The following is a 21,873-nucleotide window of genomic DNA, read 5'->3' as shown; positions in this document are numbered from 1 at the left end:
GTGGGGAGGGATCTTCCAGTAAGACAATGCAACATATCACGTGGCTAGAAATGTCCGACATTGGTTGGAAGAGCATGACCAAGACTTCCAAGTACCACCCTGGCCCCCTAATTCCCCAGACTTGAACCCAACTGATCATCTGTGGGACCACCTCGATGGCCATGTTCTCTCTAGGGACCCTACCCCATGCCCCCTCCAGCAGCTGTGGGATGCACTGCCGTCAGCATGGCTCCACATACCTGTGACAACCTACCAGGACCTTATGGGGTAACCCCTCCCCGCCCATCTAGCTGCTGTCAGTGCTGCATACGATGGATACTCTGGAGATTAACTGGTGGTCAGAATAATAGGACTCGACTGGGTCTATCTAATCTATCTATGATCTTTCCTATCTCCCTGTATCTCATAGCTACCTGTCCGTCTATATCCATCTATCTATCTATCTCATATTTATCTATTATCTATCTATCTAACGATCTATCTATCTAATATCGATCATCTATCTCATATCTATCTAGCTCATAGCTATCTATCATTTTGCACAAGTTAATCAGCGAGCCACATTTCTGTACTTTTATTATATAGTTCTATAGGTTTCCTTCTTCGATATAAATTGTGTGGGAATATAAGTGGTAGATAATTCTGGTGGAATAGTTGCTGATCTCGTAGTTCAAAGATCTTTCAGATGGGAGTCTGATTATTTTTTTTAGGATTTTTCTCCCCCTTTTATCTTCACACCAATGTCCTGCAGTTTACTGATGGAATTAATAACGCAATCAGCAGGATGCCGAGCACCACGGAGGGGGGGGGGGGGGGGGGGGGGGCGCTCCAAATAATGATTAAACAGCGCTATAAATTACCGTGTGACCCGCCATCGTGCAGGCTGCTCCTGGGACTCAGCCTCTGCTGCTTATTGCTCTTGCCCCCCCCTGCTGTCAAAGGCTTATTAAAGCAGCCTCTACCCAGAGCCTCACAACCTGCACAGCGCAGGAGATCGACTAAGGAGCATCTTGTAATGGACCATGAGAAGGAAAAACATTGGGGGGAATTCACCAGGACCGGCACAATCCAAGAAGATAAATAAATAGGCACAAATGATAATATATTTCGCACATCATTATATGTGGACTGGACACAAAATGGCAAAAAGTTGCAAATTTTTGTCCAAAAATTGTGGGGGGGGGGGGGGGCACGGCTCTGCACAGTCTGACACTATCCAATCAGTGCTGCCACTAATACACTGCGCAAGTACACATCCCAAACAGGTAATACGAAGGTGGACCTTTATTGCAGACTAATAGGAATAATAGAGGGATGGCACAAGAATAGATGTTCCAGCGATTGTTGGAAGTTGACAGCTCCTCTTTAAAGCTTCTAGACCTCCCATGCAAAGTCTATACCAGGGACCAGCAATCTAGATGTTGGGGAACTACAATTCCCAGCGTGCTCCTTTTATTTCTATGTGAGTTCAGAGAATAGTTGAGCAGGTGTGCACGCTGGGCGTTGTAGTTTAACAACAGCTGGAGTGCCATAGGGGTGCAGTCAGCTCCTGGCATCTGGGGGAGGTCTTAAAGGCTTCTCGAGCCATGTAAGATGGCACCAGTATTCGCCATTTGCAATTTCCCCCCTCTGGCAATCAGGTAATGTTCACACGGCATCATTCGCCATGGAACTTTGACGGGAACACCAGCACTGAAATTTCACCGGCAGCCGCGTGCTTTCCATTTCCCATTAATTTCAATTAGAGGATCATGGAGCCGCGGCCTAAAGCCACAGCCACGCCGAGAAGGGACACGTCCGTTATAGCTGCGGCCGCAGCTTTAAGCCGCCGCTCTGCGCTCCTCGGCGCTGCCTCCCATTGAAATGAATGGGAAGCAGAAAGCACGCGTCCGCCAGTGAAATGTCAGCGCTGGTGCCCTCACCGAAGTTCCCCAGCAAAAGACACAGTGAGAACGTTACCTGAAAGCCAGAGCCGTGATCGGCCCCTTACATCCGATTTTTAGCTTCAAAAGGACGCAGGTTTCACTGCACCCACACTAAAGTAGTCCTTGGGCTATGCTCAGGTATGCTCATGTAAGACTATATTCAGATGGGGCATTTAGATGTCGGTTGCACAGTGTAGTACGTGTGAAGGTGCTGCTCATTTTTGGATCATTTTGCACGGCGCCCATCCTGTGTCTTCAGCCTTGTAAATTGGAATTCAATTGTCCATTGAGGCAGAACTAGAGAGACACCTGCTGGTAGGAAGATGTAACTGCTATCTCAAGAGATGGGGGGGGGGGGGAAAGGAGTCCCTACAGATTGGTTTTTATTTTATGCCCCATAATGCATATTGACTTTTTCGGGATCAAAACAATTAGAGACAATCATATTAGTAACTTTGTTGCGACTTTAAAGGGAATATGTCATCACATACTTCTAAAGAAAACCATCATCAGCCCGTGGAGATGCGCTCTTGACAGTAGAGCCTAATGCTCTTGATAGGAGCACCCACTTCAGAGATATTAGCTTTTTCCATTTTATGCCGATTTGCCCCTGGTGCAATCAGGGTGTCACCATTGCACCCGAGACTCCGCTCATTTTCTTTCCAGGCCAAACAGTGCAAAAATACCTCCATATATAAAAGTAATCTAATACCAGCACTATATAAAAAAAAAAGGTCTAAAAAACAAAATTATAACGGCTTCATAAGCCTTGGATGCCAGGCCATCTGTGGCACCCCCTTCAGCAGAGGTAGCTAATGCACCCTGTACAACCCCAGAGGTCACCCCTCCCCCTAAAGATCGGCCATGATGACCCAGCTTTGGGAAAATAAAGACTCGAGTCACAGCCTATAATAAAGTAAAGTAAACTTCAGATTTATTGCCCAGTATCAAACCAATCATGTAAACCGGATACTTGTGGTTTTATATCAGATCTGACAAAATAAAAATAAAAAAATAATAATTCTTATACGATAGGATCCAGTCCCAAATCACAGATATATTATATTACAGGAGAGGGTTGAGGCATCGTGTGCCTCCCATTCAGGGTAAAAGCAATGAAGTATACGGCATGTCGCACCCACCACAGTACAGACGCAGGTTTTTAGTTTCATAAATATCTTTCATAGTGGTCATGTTGATGGCCGGTTCTTAACAAAAATAGCGTGGTCTCTCCAGGATTTTTTGGAAAATTCAGGCTAAAATTCTGAGGACCCCAAGTAAATTTTATGCACATCCCACAGTAAAACTATTGGCCTTGACAAAGCAAATGTGGTTGCAAGAAACATGCTGCATGTTGAAGACAGGTTTGTTTTTGTTCTTTTTTTTAAAAGAAAAAAAATTTGCACAATTTGTAAGAAATGACCATTTTTTTTTATACATCTGCACTAATGTTTTTGGTCTGTATACCCAATAATCAGCAGTCTTAAAGTGTACAGCTTGATGGAGAAAAATTTTTTAATAATAAATGTACAGGAGGACCAGCGTGACGAAACCGATCACATCAAGATCTTCTATTAAAAAGGACATCTTGACCTCAATGCATTTTTACAAAAATCTGATTAGTACGGCAGTAAGAGATGGAGAAAGGTGTGAGGTCAATACTAGCAGGCCTCCGTACCCGCCAGTTTAATAATGAATTGGCGTCGTTCTCAGTTGCTAGGGAGAAACTGCTTGTCAAACTCAACCTCAATGGCTCCACCGCCGTGTATTTTTTTTTACAAAAATCTGATTAATACGGCAGTAGGAGATGGAGAAAAGTGTGAGGTCAATACTAGCAGGCCTCCATACCCTTCCTCAGAAGAACGCCAATTCATCCTTCAGCTGAAGACCTGAGTAATTTGAGCCGGAACGGTAGCTTGGGATATACTGCTCGACAACCTCAACGTCTGTCAGGAATAATTTAATTCTCCACCTTTGTGTTAGACTGAGACCATGTACCTGCAAAGATTGAGGAAAGTAGCGCCACAAGGACCTGGTCAATGATTTTTTCATTTCTGTATCATTATGTTCTGAGGTCCATAACTGGCATCATTTTTGCACTAAAAAATAAATTATAAAAACAATTTTTTTTTAATGTTCCCATGTTATGAGAGCCATAACTTTTTTATTTTTTCCTTGACGGAGCCGTGTTAGGGTTCATTTTTCTATGGGACAAAAACTGTAGTTTTCATTGCAGTAGGGTATAATCGGAACATACAAAAATGGCAGACCTGGGGGTCTCTTTATTAAAGGGGTTCTACCATCTCAGCGAATGGCATGTATCATGTAGATAAAGTTAATATAAAGGCACTGTCCTTTGCTGGATTGATTAGTTTTTCCATCGCATTATACTCTTCTCATTTTCATGGTTACGACCACCCTGTAATCCATCAGCGGTGGTGGTGCTTTCACACTATAGGAAAAAGCTCTGGCTTATGCGCACTTCGTGCTTGCACACTATAGAAAGTGGCCGGAAGTGCGCATAAGCCAGAGCTTTTTCCTATAGTGTGCAAGCACGACCACCGCTGCTGGATTACAGGGTGGTCGTAACCATGGAAACAAGCAGTGCATAAAGTGATGGAAAAATGAATCCAGCCAGCAAAGGAAGCAATATGGACAATCACAATACATTAATAAGAGGCTTGTGTTAACTTTCTCTACATGATAAATGCAGTTTGCTGAAGTGAGACAACCCCTTTAAGACCCTGCCTACCAAGAAAACTCACTGGCACCCCACAATCATGTCACAGAGGTGTCAATGGGGTAACAGAGGGGGCCTCTTTGTCTAACCGCTTAGATGCCGTGGTGGCTTTTTACTGTTGCATCCGAGAGGTTCAAAAACACTAGTGTGTTCGATATGTATAAAGCCATTCCAAATCCTCAGAGGTGGTGCTTTATAAAAGTCGGGAACTTAGTGCAGCTGAGTGGAGTCGGCACCAAAAATGGTGCCAGGGAGTGACCGATTCTGACAACCCTGTCTCATAAATCCAGGTTTCGGACAACAGAGGCTCAAGGCTGTGCTTCTGGATACATTGGACACAATGGGAGTTGCGAGTGGTGGTGTTGGGGTGGATATGGAGTGTTCTACCGTTAGATAACCATGCCCTAAACTGGCATTTGAAAAAGGAGCCACCAAAAGCCAAAAGAAAACAAAAAAAAACATAATAGATCAATTTCCTGTCCTGAATATGGAATGTATAGACAGTTTTAAGAAAGGAGCAAAAATGCCAAGATGCCCTTCAGGTCCAATGTCAGTCCCTTCCATAGATATGCTGTCAATAGATTTGATGTACACACAATGTCCTGCAGCCTCCAACAGATGAAAGCTTTTGATTTCCATGCAGGAAATATAAGCAGGCAACAAGGAAAGTTCTGCCATCCATATTCTGAGAAGTTTCAGACATGGTCCACCAGATGCGAAGACCAATTAAACTCCATTCACTTGCTGACTGTGCTCTTTAATCCACTTCTTCATATAGGACACCTCCAAGGCCCGCGCCTCAATCACAGACTTGGGGTCATAAGCGTTATTAGAGCGCAGGTCCAGATGATGAGCCCCGTCCTTGATGAGGATGGCGATTAGGGAGTCGCTGAGGCTCTGCTTGACGCCACCGGCTGACCACGGATCTAGATCACCATTGCTGTAAGAGAGATAATAATACCAACTATAAAACTTTTACTAACGATTCAGCTTGTGAAAACTATAGTCAGCAATTTATCATAGATCTTTATAATATTATTAAATTCCACTCCTGCAAAATTAATGGGCCCTATAAAAAAAAAAAAAGTGTAGATGGGCCCTTATTCTGCAGTCACCCAGAAATTTGACCTGGAGGAAGCCCAGGATCCATAAAGGCAAGGGCAAACTAGCATCCCTGGTGGTCAGGAGTGGTGAAGGGCTAATGGGAATATCCCTGGTGGCTTAAAGCAACGAAAAGGTTAGTTAAGACCATGACTGGCCCTTCACCACCAGGGATATTCCCATTAGTCTCTTACTACAGACCAGGTGTGGTCCTATGAACCCGTTTGCAATCCGTGATCAGGGATCTTCTCATTAGCAGACCACCATGCAAATTTGCACAATTGTCAAGAGAAGACAAGAGGAGGAGATTGGTGGGGTCCATAACCTAATCTGAGGCATTTTCTTCTACAGTTCCTATAATCTATGTTTCATCATCTAAGTTATGATGATGGAGTTGATGTTGGAGATCCTTTTGATTTCAATGAGAATGATTGTCATATTAGCATGGTGATCTTGAAACCTCTCTGAACTTATCTGGGCAAAGCACCTCTCAGCATGCCCTGACAGCAATGGAGGAGGGAATGTTTTACCTACTTATCAAAAAACTGGTGGCAGGTTGCCTTTTTTTTTTTTTAATTAGTTCACTGCAAAACTTTTGTTATTACACCGTCTTCAAGGGGGTGCCAGAACAATGCTATTTCAATACATTCCAGATCCTAAAGTATGGATCTTCTCAAGACCACCAATCTGATAATAGAAAAGGCTATATGATATTCACAGGAGGTAGTAGGTGTGGAGAGCAGTTCAAATGTGTGAATAGGGTTGTCATGAAGGTTGTTGGGCATGTCGTCCTGCTTCATAAGAGCGTTGTCATTAGAGAGATAGATTTATTACCAGATATAAGCATGTCTATAGCCAACCCTAGGCATTGGCTTTGCCCTCTTTTTGGGCGTAGACCTGGGACATCTATGAAGAGAAGAAGGCTAGGGTATGGTGAAACCCAAGTCTTTTCACATGATGGGGGTAGTGGTACCACCTCATAACCAACTAACAGATTTTGCCTTACCCCAAAAGAATTTTTTTTTTTTTTTACTCTCCTACACCCAATGACTGACATCTCACCGCACCTGAAGATGATGTTGCTAGCAGCACTGATGTTCTTTCCACCATAAACTGATGTGATCCATTCGGGACGAGGCCTGATGCCCCATTGTTTATAACACTCATCCGAAAAAGCCTCAAAATTCCACTTCTGAGGCTCAAACATGTCTGTGACCCCATCAGAGCAGAACGGCATCACCATTTCTGTGCAAGCCTGGGGAACAAAACAGACAGATACACAGATCAACTTCAACAAAGTATCAAAAGGTACCATCAAAAAGATGTGGTCAATGAGAACATGATCCCCCATCCCGCTTCTGGACTAGAGACAATGATGATGGGCACTTCAGAAATTGTGCAGCAGTGTCTCTCGGGCTCACCATCTCAGTACATGGGAACCTTTCAAATGTGAAGCACCTTCCTTGTACCATATCATGAGAAACCAACTGTGGACAGATCATATTTCTGTAGGTCAAGTATGTTCCTTACTATAGTTATATATTTCGGTAAGGTGATGAAAAGGTACAATAAAAATAAAAATGTAGTAAAAAGTTCATAAATTAATAACAATTTAGCAATTTACAACAAAATTCCCCATCCAGTGGTACAGGATGCCAAAAAACTGTAGCTTCAACCCCTCGTACGTTTGCCCCGGGGGTTACCCTGCTATTTGCTTCGGCGTCTTTAAAATTTATAGTATAGTTTGTGAATGTAATTTTGTTGGGGGGGGGGGGGGGGGGCTTGGCTTAGAGACACTGATCTTTATTAGCATCCCAAAAGAGGACTTCTGATGGTCTGGAAAAGGACCACCAAAACTACCACCACCACCAGTGATCCAACTACGACTACCACCATCTGACTACGTTCACCACCAATCCGACTAGGACTATCACCAAAGATACTGCAACCACCACTACAATTATCAGGGATACTACCAGCCACCACCACCCTTTTCACACAGTGTTTTTCTGGACCATCAGAAGTTCTGTTTTCAGATGCATATAGATGAATAAGGAACTGTGAAGAGGTTGCTAGAGGTTAAGAAGGATGACTGTATAGCGGTCATCACTATCTGCATGCATAAAACATTTGTAATGCTGCAGCATCTACTACTTGTCCACTAGTCTGTTATTCTGCATTCAGTTGTGTTTTGGATCAGATGTCTATACTTGTTGGCTATGAATCCAGTTTCTTCGGCCCTGATACCATGAAGACGTCCCCAGGATGTATGAGCCTGGTGTGTACTAGACCCTTACAAGACCCTCTATTTGGAGTCAATCAGCGTGGAGATCTCTTTTCCTGGAATTCTCCGGCATGTTCCTCCGACATGAGGGTTCCTGTGTCATTGATGTCCTGCACCGTAGGTCTGACTCTAAACCCATCGTTCTGCAGAGAGACGCTGGAGATAACAAGTCTGGGGCTGCAGCAATGTATTACGGATAAAAGCACCCATGGAAGGAACAATTGGCCCAATTAACCCTTCATTAAAAAGAGAATATGTAGACCGTAAAATCATCTTCTGTCATTTGCCTAGTTAATTTCTACTGCAAAAACCACCACAAAAAAAAAAAAAAACACCTCATGCACACAACCTTACGTATTTTGCGGCCCGCAAGAAAAAAATACGGATGACGTCCGTGTGCATTCCGTATTTTGCGGAACAGCTGGCCCCTAATAGAACAGTCCTATCCTTGTCCGTAATGCGGACAATAATAGGACATGTTCTATTCTTTTGCGGAACGTACATACGGAAACGGAATGCACACAGAGTACCTTCTGTTTTTTTGCGGACCCCTTGAAATGAATGGTTCCGTATACAATCCCCCCCCAAAAACTTTTTTAGTAGTGTTTCCGTTTCGCTTCAGTTCCATTCCGTTTCCGTATGTGATCCGTTTTTTAGCAGATCGAAAAACGGAAGCATGGCATATACAGTAATTACATTGAAAAATTGGGCTGGACGTTAAATTTTCAATAGAAGTTTCAGCAAAAACGGAAAGGATACGGAAAACATACGGATGCATTCCGTACCCGTTCAGTTGTTTTTTTTTACAGCTCCATTGACTTGAATGGAGCCACAGAACGTGATTTGCGAGCAATAATAGGACAAGTTCTACCTTTTAGCAGAACAGAAATACGGAAACGGAATGCATATGGAGTACATTCAGGTTTTTTTGGGCGGAACCATTGAAATGAATAGTTCCACATACGGACCCAAACGGAATCCGAAAAAACGGAAAAAACAAACGTTTGTGTGCAAGAGGCCTTAGGTAAATGATGGGAAGTGCATTTGATTTCCCACTGATAATTGGAGTTTACCTTTTAAAAAGGGGATGTCCACTCTGGACAATCCTTTCTTAAGCCTCATTCACACATCCGTGTCCGTGCGAAAATTAGTGAGCAGGTGGTTAGTGATGCATCCGTGACGGATCAGTGTTCGGTCTGTGTGTCCGTATTTTGCTGTCCGTGTAGCATCCGTGTTTCACTGACACTAAACAGCTGAAAAATAATTTTCAAAAGAATCTCTTCTCAATGATCCGTGAAACACGGATGCAACACGGATGGTATCCGTGGTTTTCATGGACCCATAGACTATAATGGGCGTGATGGATCCGTGAACACAGACAAAATAGAGCATGCATCTGTGCTAAAAATAAAAAAACGGACCGCGCTAAAACAATTATGTGTGAATACACACATTAAAATGAATAGGGACGTGTGCAGCACACGGCCGTGAAACACTGACGTGTGAATGAGGCTTTAGATAGGTGCTCTAACAAGAAGCTGATCGCCAGGTATCTGGCTGCAAGGGCCACCAACAATTAGCTGTAATCTGTAGAGGAACCTGGCGGGAGGGTGTAATTCTCCTGTAATGCCCCCACAGGGGAAATTAAGAACTACACTGGGTCCAGTGAACTCAAGGTCAACATAATGCATGGAGATGCTGGGTCCTCCTCAGATGTCCTATGTCTCCACCCTTCGCTTTGTCCAATCGATGAAGACCCTGAATTAGGCCCTCCAAAATGGGCGTTCTAAACCACATAACCCCATTAAACGAGCAAGTTGCGTACACCTAGAAATTACCTGATAACTCCAGCCAAGGTCGTCCAGGCTCCCGACAGCCGTCTGAGAGGTGTTGAGACACGGGGTGTTTCCAGTGTAGTTATAATATACATTAATTGCCTGGAAGATGTTCTGCAGCAGCTCTTTGTCATCCAGGTTTGGATTTCTCAAATACTTGCAAACCTCCTACATAAAAAAAATATATATATATATATATATAAAAAGGATTACATCTCAGGTCAGTTGACTTCAGGCATTTCATGGAGACATTAAAAAATACAATTTAATCACCAGCCTGTGGGCTCCAAACCAGAGCAATACTTTAAAGGAACACCCCGGAGTTAGTTCTATGCCAGGGGAAGGGCCCGAGGGGGCAGAGCATCACCCAGGGATCGTCTTTCGGTGATTGAGTCGAGCCCTGCACTCAGCAGAAAAGACCAGATCAGTTTTAAGTTTGAATGGTGGGAAAGGCCTGATGCCAAATAAGCGGACCTCGGGCTGCAGTACCAGTCAATACCACCCAGAAGGAGAGGCCACTGTGCCAAAGTGAAGATGGTGAATTTTGGGTGGAGGTCTGGGAGGATGGGCCACCAATGTTAAAATGACCAGACCAGAGATCCCTTTAAAAGGGGTTGTCCCATTAAAGAGGACCTTTCACCGCTCCTGACATGTCTGTTTTAATAGCTACATGCATTGCCCATGTAATAATTCTGGAGAATCTACTCTTATGTCTCTATGTTGTGTCAATCCATAATTATTTCTACTAGAAGTTATGAATGAATTGCTAGCAGTCTGCAGTAAGGGTACAGAGGGGAGGTAACCAGCTGGGGGTGTGTACCTGCACAGTCTGAAAATGGCAGCACTGATTGGATAGAGCGAGTCTGTGCAGGTACACGCCCCCAACTGGTTACCTCCCCCCTGTACCCTTACTGCAGACTGCTAGCATTTCATCCATAACTTCTAGTAGAAATAAAAAAGGAATGGCACAACATACAGACATAAGAATAGATGCTCCAGAATTGTTATTACACAGGGAATGCCTGAAGATATTAAAACAGACATGTCAGGAGAGGTGAAAGGTCCTCTTTAAAGCAACTTAGCCCTCAAGATAGGAGATAAGTGTCTGAATGGCAGGAGTTTGACCGCTTGAATGGAGCGGTAAACATACGAGTATCCGCTGCTCCATTCAACTCTATGGGATTGCTGTGGATTACTGGAGATTGCTGGTTATAAGCATCTCATATAGCCCCATACATCTGAATGGAAGCAGAGCGCATGCGTGACAGTCACTCCATTCAAACGAGGTAGCACAGCTCCTTCTCAGGACCTCAGGACCTGCAATGACCTTTATTTCTGAACATTTCCTGCAGTGAAAGGGTTGACATACAGGCAGTATAGTTTTTGTATGTTTACCGCCCATCTCTGGTGGTCCAGAGTCAGTCCTCGTGTTTCCTTTCGATAAAAGTAAGACCGGTCTGTGGTACCTTGATAGGCCAGGCTGGCAGAGGCTCCAGGAAGTTGGCCGGATAGGGATAGTCCACCATAGCCAGGTTCACCCAGGTCTCACTTAACCAGTTTTTAAAGTCCGCAGCATCATTCTGACACTTCAGAGGAGAGCACAAGTGAAACGCGCCGGACAACCATCGAATGCCGTCATCTGATACACAGAAGGAAGGTGGTTACAGTGTGCAATCCGGTTGGACGGAGGCTATGCTCAAACATTTGTGATGGACCTTTAGCTTGCACATTGGGAAAGCTCCTTATGTAAATCCTGTTTCCATTGGGTTACACTTATTTCATCTGGCCGGTGTAGGCATATTTAACAAACACTGGAGTATGTAATAAAATTATCTACACTCTTCTATAACAAAATACATCAAAAAACACATTACATTATTTCTTTTGTACGGATCTCAAGTTATACTCTGTATTATACTCCAGAGCTGGATTCAAGGTTGGGCTGGCATGAGTACAGGATAAGTAATGTAATGTATGTACACAGTGACTGCACCAGCAGAATAGTGAGTGCAGCTCTGGAGTATAATACAGGATGTAGCTCAGGATCAGTACAGGATAAGTAATGTATGTACACAGTGACTGCACCAGCAGAATAGTGAGCGCAGCTCTGGAGTATAATACAGGATGTAACTCAGGATCAGTACAGGATAAGTAATGTAATGTATGTACACAGTGACTGCACCAGCAGAATAGTGAGTGCAGCTCTGGAGTATAACACAGGATGTAACTCAGGATCAGTACAGGATAAGTAATGTATGTACACAGTGACTGCACCAGCAGAATAGTGAGTGCAGCTCTGGAGTATAATACAAGAAGTAACTCAGGATCAGTACAGGATAAGTAATGTAATGTATGTACACAGTGACTGCACCAGCAGAATAGTGAGTGCAGCTCTGGAGTATAATACAGGATGTAACTCAGGATCAGTACAGGATAAGTAATGTAATGTATGTACACAGTGACTGCACCAGCAGAATAGTGAGTGCAGCTCTGGAGTATAATACAGGATGTAACTCAGGACCAGTACTGGATAAGTAATGTAATGTATGTACACAGTGACTCTACCTGCAGAATAGTGAGTGCAGCTCCGGAGTATAATACAGGAGGTAACTCAGGATCAGTACTGGATAAGTAATGTAAATACTTTGTCACTGATTTATATTAATTCTGTTTTTCACACTTTGTTCTGCTTCCTAGAAGGCACCTCAAGTTGAGGGTCTGGCCACCTTTCCCGTGTCTTATTGAAGATCTTATTTATAATAATATATATATATATATCTCAAACAAAAAATACACCGCAGCAGTAGTCCAGTAGTATGTGTGCAAAATCCTCCCAGCCGCAGGCTCAACGGCTAACAGATAGACATACGTTCAAAAGATGAGGCCGCACTCCAGACGTAAAGTGAAAAAATTATGGACCCTTTATTACCCCTCTGCAACGTTTCAACCGCTCAATGCAGTCCATTTTTTCACTTTACGTCTGGAGTGCGGCCTCATCTTTTGAACGTGTATATATATATATTGAAGCTGAGCTAGCCCTACAAGGTATTGCGCTGGGTTTGTCTGCATGCAGTCCTCAAGTGCTTAAAGAGGACTTTAAATAAACACATTCCTATAAATTTTAATTGAAACTCTGTTGGGCCGTCCTCCTGGAAAAGTATGAGGAAAAAATAAAAATAAAATTACACCAGGGTGTTAGCATTCCACTTATCGATGGGACATTTCTCTATATATATTCTGCTACTGTCCCATCAAGATGGTTTAGGGACACACCTTAAGAGAAATGGAAACATCCATTTCTAGGAGGAATAACAGATAGACAGTACAAGAAAAGATGATCCATAGTTAAAGGGGTTGTCAGAGTTATTTTTTTGTTCTTTCTATGTTCCTAACTTGGCAAATTATTAGCAGTGTCATTATACAGCTGGGACTTTTAGTCCTACACATACAACATGCTGCAGAGTCTCCCAGAAGGCAGCTATTGTATTCACTCCCTTAGCAGTGCAGGGGGAGGGGCAGAAATTGTTTTTATTGCATGTAAACAAAGGGCCAGAAAAGAACCAGGGAAATGATAGATATATATATAGTACAGAAAATCTGATGGGCAGCAATATATAACTAAGCAAAGCAAGTTTTATGCAAAAAAATAAAATAAATATATATAATTTTTTTCCATAACTCGGACAACCCCTTTAAGTCACAGAAAAGACAGGAATTTACTAAAACATATGTCAGGGGGAGCCGAGTAGGATTCTTTATACAGGAAGACGTACTTCAGAGCGAGCCAATATTCAGCAAATGGTCAGGAGGTAAAAACTTGGAGACAAGGAGCGCCAGAAAAGATGGACATCCGCCTGGCATTAGTATAGCCATGTTATTAGGCTACACGTATGCTCTTGCTTTGCCGTGGTGACATTGTGCTATGAATTCAGAAAGTGACTCCAACAACAATTCCTGCTCCAATGTTATCAGAAGCACTTACCAGTTTCAAACATGCGATTTATGGCCGACCAGGACTTGGTGATACTTTCGGCGCATCCCGCCCCGCTTTTTTTGAAGTCGTTGGTCACAATTTGATAATACAGATTACAGGGAACCAAATCTTCAAACTGCCAAATGGGGGCAGAGGCAGCAAGAGCCCTGAAATGGGAAAAAACATATTGGGCAAGTTGTGGCAGAAACGGCCACGGTTAATCACTTGGAAAACCGCAGACCCAATCACAGCTTAGCTCCAGTAAATGGACCTAAGGTGCTAGAGTACAGCTTGCGAGGCTTCTAACAGACTACACAAAGAAGGAAAATGTCCTTGGCATGGTCGTGGCTCTAACCCACTCGCTACCAGCGCCGTAGATGTACGGCGCTGGGGCAATGGTCAAACATGGCGCCCACTTACGCGTGCAGTGGGCATCATGGCAGGCGGGTCTCCGCTGTTTCAAATAGTAGAGCCCTTCGACTAATGATCGCGACTAGCAATAATGCCGATCACGGTCATTAAAGCCTTTAAATGCAGTGATCAAGAGAGATCACTGCATCTAAAGGGTGAAAAACCCGGAAACGCGGCATCCTCTGCGGCCAATGAGGATGCTGGTATTTGAATTCAATACGCTGGATCTCTCTGAAGAGACCCAGTGTATTGAAGCTGCAATTCTTATTTTGGCCAGCAGGTGGCAGGCCAACATTAGAAATTAGCAAGTCTGTACAAATAATGCGTCTAAAAGACCTATGATTATTCAGCATAAAAACAAAAAGGATTTTGTAGGCTCAAATAAGAGCTTCAAAATCAAAAAAAGTGAAAAAAATAAATAAAAAAAAGTTTAAATCACCCCTTTCCAGATCACAAAAAAAAAGTAAATACATGAATACAACAAAAACAACAAAATATATAAACATCATCCGAAAATGCCCGTACTATTAAAATATCAAAATATTTTTCCAATACGGCGAATGGCGTAATGGAAAAAAAAAAAAAAAAAGGGTTAAAATGGCCAATTTGCCATTTTTTCATAGTTTCTCTTACCCAAAAAAAAGTACTACAATGTGATCAAAAAGTCACACACACTCCAAAATCATATCAATACAAACTACAGATTGTCCCACAAAAAATGAGCCCCCACACAGCTCAGAAAAAAAGTTATGGGGGTCAGAATATGGTGGTGTAAAAAAAAAAAATCAAAAAAAATTCTCAATTTTTTTTTTTTCAAAGTTAAATTAATTTTTACACTGTTTAGACATAAACTTATGGGGTATTGTTGTAATCGTATTGACTCATAACGAAGGGCATGGGTCAGTTTTGCTGCAAAGGGAACGCTGTGGGAACAGTTTTGCCGCAAAACGAACACCGTGGGAACAAAACCTGTAAAAATTGTGGAGGAATTGTGTTTTTTTTTTTCCAATTCCCCCCCCCCCCCCAAATTTGGATTTATTTCCCCGCTTCCCACTACACTGTATGCAATATTAAATAGTGGCATTAGAAATTACAACTTGTCCCGCAAAAAAATAAAAAAAAAGCCCTTACAGCTATGTGAATGGAAAAATAAATAAAAAAGTTATGGCTCAAGGAAGATGGGGAAGAAAAATGAAAACACAAAAACGAAAAAAACCTCTGGTATCCATCGGCCTGTGAACTGCGGCACTGCCTCCCATTGAAAAAAAAATGGGAGGCAAAAACCACGCCAAAATGAGGCCAGCAACTTCCGCTGAATACATCAAACATAAGTCCTCAATCAATTAAGTTCTGCCACTTCCAGTTAGTTATACTTTATGTATCAGTTTTTGCATCATTTTCAAGATCTCTGCCTGCTGTCAGCGAACGTGAACCAGAGGATGAAATCCTCTACCGATCTAATACTTCACACAGCTGAGGGTTTGCTGCAATTGTATGTAGACAATCCTGTGTGAGCTAAATATATTCTGTGTTCTGATAGTTTGTTACATTTCACCTGCGCTGATACATTGTATCGTTCTGGAGTTCACACCTCTATTCCCACAGAGGATTGTTTGGACTGGATACAATTGTAGCAAACATTTGACCTCTGCTTCAATACCTTTCCAATTTTTTTTTATATATCTCTGCTTGCTGCCAGGGTATGAAACCAAAGGTATAGAACGTTGCAGAGCGTCTCTTTATCCAATCCTTATGTTCTTGTTATAAAATTGGAAGACTTCTTTAGGATACGACCACACGGTCAGGTTTCTGTGAGCAGTTTTGGAAGCTAAAACTAGGAGTGAATAAAAAAAAATTAAAAAAATAAAAATATATAATTATAATAAACTGGATGCCGCCCGTGTGCCTTCCGCAATTTGTGGAACGGAACAGGAGGCCCATTCTAGAAATGCTTATACTGGTCTGCAAAACGGACAAGAATAGGACAGGACTCATTTTTTGCGGGGCCACGGAACGGAGCAACAGATGCGGACAGCACACAGTGCTGTCCGCATCTTTTGCGGACCCATTGAAATGAATGGTTCCATATACGGAATCAAAATACGGCCCATATACGGAAAGCAAAAAAATGTTCGTGTGAACGAGCCCTTAGGGTGCGTTTCCACAAGGTGGCCAAAACCCCATCCACCTGCGACTTGGTGGGGGTCCGACACTGGGGGCCCAGCTGATCAGCTGTTTGAGAAGGCTGCGGCGCTCCTGTGGGGCAGTACTTCTTCTTGCATCTTTTCCTTGACCAGCGACATCACATGGCCTAGGTGCAGCTCGACCCCATTGAAATGAACAGGGCTGAGCTGCTATACCAAGTCCAGCCACTATACAAGCACTGTGCTTGGTGAGCAGAGAGAAGGCCGCAGAGCTAACACGAGAGCCGACGCCTTTTCAGACAGCTTCTCTGTGGAGGTCCCATGTGTGGGACTCCGATCAGATACTGATGACCTATCCAGAATAGGTCATCAGCATAAAAGTCTAGGAAAACCCCTTTAACAAGCAAATTTGTGCAGTCATTGGTCATCGCAAGTGGACGTGGTTGCTGTCACAGTATCATGGCTGCCTTGTGGAAGGTCAGCCTTAAAGAGCATTGCCGCAGGAAGCCGTGGCCAGCCAGTCATTTGCCCTGCAGAGAGTGCTGCATGGCAAATGGACAGCTCGAGTCCACCTGGGTCATAGGGTGGGGTCTCACGTGGAAGCCTACTTCTCCTCCCATAATGTCCACAGAGGGCTGGATAGGCTTTCTGAATCAAGGCCCAGTACAATAGTGGGCATAGTATCCCATAAGTCAACATCTGAGAGCACCTACCCCACTACAACATGAGGATACTTCATTCTGAGCCAGGCCGCCAGCATCCCTCCATACGAGCCCCCGATGGCGATCACTGCACTATCCTGGGCACCATCAGTTTCTTTGATGGACCGGATTAGAACGGCAAAGTCTGCCAGAGCCTGCTCCGAGGTCAGATAATTCAAGTACTTGGGATCCTAGAAACAGAAGGCAAAGTGAAGAAGTTTCCTCAACGGGTCTGACCTCCGTTATAAAGAGTCACCGTACCATAGAAGTACTTACACTGTAGGACAGGTTACCATAGGGCATAGACTCGCCATAATAACGGTGCTCTGCAAACACTATCATGGCTCCGAGATCCTCAGCTACATCCCACATAAAGCCCTGAAAGAGAAAGAGACGGCAATGTAATTACACTGCACGGTTACTGGACTGTTTAGAATAGTGAAAAGGTTAAAGGGGTTATCCGACCCATGAAATGCCCCCCCCCCCCTCTATACCCGGACCCCTCACACACAATGTACTTGCCTCACTCCCCAGCACCCGTGTCACTTCTGACGACCGCACAGCCGACGCCACATCTCCCCGTCGTGCCAATAGCAGGCGGTGATGAGCTATTATGAACCCAGGCTATGGCCATCAGGGGGGGCCCACCCAGAAATTTCACTGTAGGGTCTATTGCCAGTCCGCCACTGGTAGAGTATGCCATTTTTTTTTTATTTGTTTTACATCAATCTAAGGTTTATCTAAAATAAATAATGTTCATCATCTGGAAAAATATCTTTAATGGTGGTGGTCTCAAACTGGAATGGGTACCAAAAATTTCAATAGGTCCAGAATACTTCATAAAAGGTCGGAGCTCTGGTTTTGCTGATCCAGATTTCCTCCACTTGTCTATTTCTCTACGGGTTAGTCTATAACAGGGATACTCAACTGGCAAACCGAAGTCCAAATCCAGACAGTGGACGCCTGCTGGCCCGGAGGTCAATAATAGGATAAACATTAAGCCATATGGCTTTGCTACTTCGGGTTTCAGCCTGCCACCGGGATGAGAACAGTGAAGGAGGAATGTCCTGCCTCTGCTGTAGCAAGAGCACACTTAGGCCCCTTTCACACGAGAGAGTTTTCCGCACGGGTGCAATGCGTGAAGTTAACGCATAGCACCCGCGCTGAATCCTGATCCATTTATTCCAATGGGTCTGTATACATGAGTTCTGTGTTGCGTGAAAAACGCAGCATGTTCTATATTCTGCCTTTTTCACGCAGCCCTGGCCCCATAGAAGTGCAGATGCAATGCGTTTTTCACTGAGGGTTTCTAGGAGATGTTGTTTGTAAACCTTCAGGTTTTTTTTATCATGCGCGTGAAAAACGCATCAAAACAGATTGCACTCGCATGGAAAAAAAACGGAACAACTGAAGGCAATTGCAGACAAAACGGACTGAACTTGCTTGCAAAATGATGCGAGTTTCACTGAACGCATCCGGACCTAATCCGTCACGGCTCGTGTGAAAGAGGGCTTAGGTGCTGCTAGAGCAGAGGAGGGACATTGACCACTGCCACCGATCGAATACATGATAAGGGAGGGATAGAGGGAGAAGAAGGAGAGGAGGGAATCAGAGGCGGACTGGCCAAAGACCATTCAGGGAAACTTCCGGTGGGCCAATGTGTAAGGGGACCGCCCAAACACTCCTCACAGACCACCAGGTATGTAACGATGTGATTCTCTCTCATACACCTTGCCAGAATCTGCAGGTGCCCTCCTGAATTCAACTGTATCGTTGTTCTCAGGATGGCGATACAGTTGAATAGTGTAGTGTCAGTATTTTGTGCTGCACTGTGGTATTTGGTTCTCCTGGGGAGGCATTTTTAAGCTGCACTATGGTTTCTCGTGCATGGCATTGGGGGACACAGCACCATGGGTATATGCCCAGCTGCCACTAGGAGGCTGACACTAGAAACAAAAAAGTGTTGGCTCCGCCCAGGTGGGCTATACCCCTCTGCAAGAGCCGAGATACACCAGTCTAGTTCTAGTGTCTGTAGGAGGCAGACATGACCTGTTTTGCAGGTCATCCTGCTAATTTTATTTTTTATTTTATTCTATTTTTTCTCTTTTTTTCTACAGGTTTCTTCCTGATGCAGGGGTGGCTCCATCGTGTTCCACTTTAGTTGCCCCCCTGCGGGCGCGTACTCAGGTACCCGGCAGCCACCCAGTCCCCACTTATCTGCTTCCGCAGTGGAATTCCGGCGGACCCACGGCTCCCGTGTTGAGTCCGCCGAGGGGGTGGTCATTGCTGCGCCTGAAAACGTCGGAAGGTGAGTATGGCAGTATCCTGTACTCCCCCACCACCCAGGGAGAAATCCTCCATCCCTGTGTCTCCTAGTGTCCTGGCCCCCTTTTTAGTTTAGCAAGGGGGCACTGCACGCTTGCCTGGGCATCTTTTTTGCGTGGGGACTTCTTTTTGGGGCACCCTTGTTTCTAGGGCCTGGCCCTTTAAGACGGCCGATTCTGTTCTATCGGCTCCTTCCCGTACTAACGGGTTTCCTCCTGCTCCTACCTGGCCTTCCGGGCCCCCCGCATCGGCGCCGCGTCCCCGCTTCTGCTGCTGCCTCCGGGCGTTACCGCGATCGCGGGCGTCCGTTTCTGGCAGCATTTTCTACTCGAGGCCCCGGCTTTTCTTCAGCCTAGGCCGCAGGTCACGTGGGGCGGAGCTCCGTCTCCGCCTTCTGCCTTCCCGGGCTTTTCGCTTCTCCCTCCCCTTTGTGGGTGGTGCCCTGGGAGGCGCGTTTTTCCTTACCAATCCAGCACCAGCGCGGGCTGCTGGGGGGGGGGGGGGCGTGTCTTCCTCAACTACCGGCTCCTGTCCTGCCTGCAGCTGTCGCATCTTGCAGCTTCTCCTGCGACTCGGCTCTCTGGACGTTCTTCTGTGGGACACAGCACCTTGGGTCTGGTAGGCAGCCTCTGGCTGACTCTTTTTTGCTTTGCAGGCTCCTCCACCGCCCTCATGTCTTCTTCTGGTCGGGCCCCCACTCCCCCTGCCGCCATTTCCACTCATTACGCCTGTTCTGTGTGTAATAGGAAGTTCCCATGCGGTCAGTCTTCCTCTCTCTGCGTGCAGTGCCTTCCCCCCAGGCCCACCCAGTCCGCCCCTGCAGCCCCCTCTTTGTCGGTCCTTCCGGAATGGGCTGCTACCCTATCCCAGGCCATAGGTAACCTTGCCAGCCTCTCCCAATCCCTAGCGCAGTCCTTGGACCGTCTGCCCGCTCAGATTGCGGCCGCCTCGAGCAGGGACCCCCCCCGCCGGGGGATGTCCGTTCCCGCTCAGGTACGAGGTCCAGCAAGCGACCTCGCACAGCCTCGGCCGGGTCCCATTCTTCCTCAGCTACCCCCGGATCACTCCCCGGTTAGGTCTGAGTCGGGCGAAATTTCTTCTTCAGCCGCTTCCGCCGTTCCTGGGGACTCCTCCGCTTCTGATTCTGAATCAGAGCGGTGCTCGGCGATGTCTGCGGCCATTCAGGACCTCATCAAAGCCGTCCGTGACGCGCTCCATGTGCAGGACATTCCCTCCTCCTCCTCCCTGGAGTCGGTGTCCTTCCGCCGGGCTAGACGTTCCACTGTGGTCTTCCCGAATCACGAGGATCTGGACGCGCTTCTGGCTAAGGAGTGGCGTCATCCTGATCGGCGCCTTCATTTTACCAAGGCCTCTGACGTCCCCTATCCTTTTTCTGAGGAATCTGTCAATACCTGGACGGTTCCTCCTCAGGTAGACCCTCAGGTTGCTCGCCTGGCGAAGGCTACTACCCTTCCCCTGGCTGACGCGGCTTCCTTGTCGGATCCCGCTACAAACGGGTCGACTCTTTGGCCAAGTCTGTTTTCATTGCAGCGGGTGCTGCCATCCGCCCTGCGTTTGCCGCCTCCTGGGTGGCTAAGGCCTGCGCTATCTGGGCAAAACAGCTTGTTCGCGCCTTACCCCCAGACTCTGATCAAGGGGAACTGGCAGTGCTTGCCTCTCAAATTTACCAGGCGTCCAAATTTCTTTGCGATGCCTCTATGGAATCGGCCCGCCGATCCGGCCGTGCGGCCGCTAACTCTGTGGCCATTCGCCGCACCATCTGGCTTCGTTCTTGGGCGGCAGATTCCGCCTCCAAGAAGGCTCTGATTTCCCTTCCCTTTCTCGGTGGGAAGCTCTTTGGGAAACGTTTGGAGGAGCTCATCTCGGAGGCCACTGGCGGTAAGAGCTCTCTTCTTCCCCAGAATCAGCCTCGCCGCCGTCGCTTTCCTGGGTCGTCCTCTCGGGCGCAGTCCTTTCGGGCCCCCCCTGCCCGTTCTGACAAGAAGGCCTCCAGGCCTTCCTTTAAGGCCAAGCCCTCCTGGCATGCCAAGCTCAAACCTGCTCGCCCCCAGTCCACTAAAACTCCTTCCGCATGACTCTGTCAAGGTGGGAGGGCGTCTGCTCGCCTTTCAGGACGTCTGGCAAGCAAGTGTAGAAGACGCTTGGGTTCTGGAGGTAGTCTCCTCCGGATACAGGATCGAATTTTCCGAACTTCCGCCGGGACGGTTCTTCCTGACGTCGCCCCCCAGGTCCCCCTCCGGGGCAGAAGATTTTTTTCAGGCCATTCGTTCCCTTCGCTCTCTAGGGGTCATCGTTCCGGTTCCAGAATCAGAACGCTTTCGGGGGTTCTATTCGAATCTGTTCATGGTTCCCAAAAAGGACGGTTCGCTCCGTCCTATCCTGGACCTGAAGGCGCTGAATCACTTTGTCCGGG

The 21,873-nt window shown here is 45.7% G+C and overlaps 1 protein-coding gene across 2 annotated transcripts in view; it reads right to left on the bottom strand.

Moving 5' to 3' along the window:
- Positions 1-2,842: 2,842 nt before the first annotated feature.
- LOC120996477 (prolylcarboxypeptidase) overlaps positions 2,843-21,873 on the bottom strand; it is a 46,247-nt gene continuing 27,216 nt past the window's right edge. Inside the window, exons 3-10 of one of the 2 annotated variants that reach the window (XR_005777789.1) lie at positions 17,391-17,492; positions 17,127-17,305; positions 13,868-14,025; positions 11,352-11,524; positions 9,889-10,053; positions 6,834-7,021; positions 3,898-5,605; positions 2,843-3,670 (exon numbers count right to left, since the gene is read on the bottom strand). Coding sequence is in view for 1 of the 2 variants with exons in the window: in XM_040426402.1 (XP_040282336.1) it covers positions 5,392-5,605; positions 6,834-7,021; positions 9,889-10,053; positions 11,352-11,524; positions 13,868-14,025; positions 17,127-17,305; positions 17,391-17,492 (1,179 nt within the window). In the remaining variant the exon portion in view is untranslated. Of the gene's footprint in view, positions 5,606-6,833; positions 7,022-9,888; positions 10,054-11,351; positions 11,525-13,867; positions 14,026-17,126; positions 17,306-17,390; positions 17,493-21,873 lie in introns of both variants that reach the window. The other variant, XM_040426402.1, reaches the window with a different exon arrangement.

The sequence above is a fragment of the Bufo bufo genome, chromosome 3 (genome assembly GCF_905171765.1).
Source record: "Bufo bufo chromosome 3, aBufBuf1.1, whole genome shotgun sequence".
In the NCBI taxonomy this organism is placed as follows: Eukaryota; Metazoa; Chordata; class Amphibia; order Anura; family Bufonidae; genus Bufo; species Bufo bufo.
Note: the sequence above shows the minus strand (reverse complement) of the source record. Positions and strands in the feature narration are given on the sequence as shown.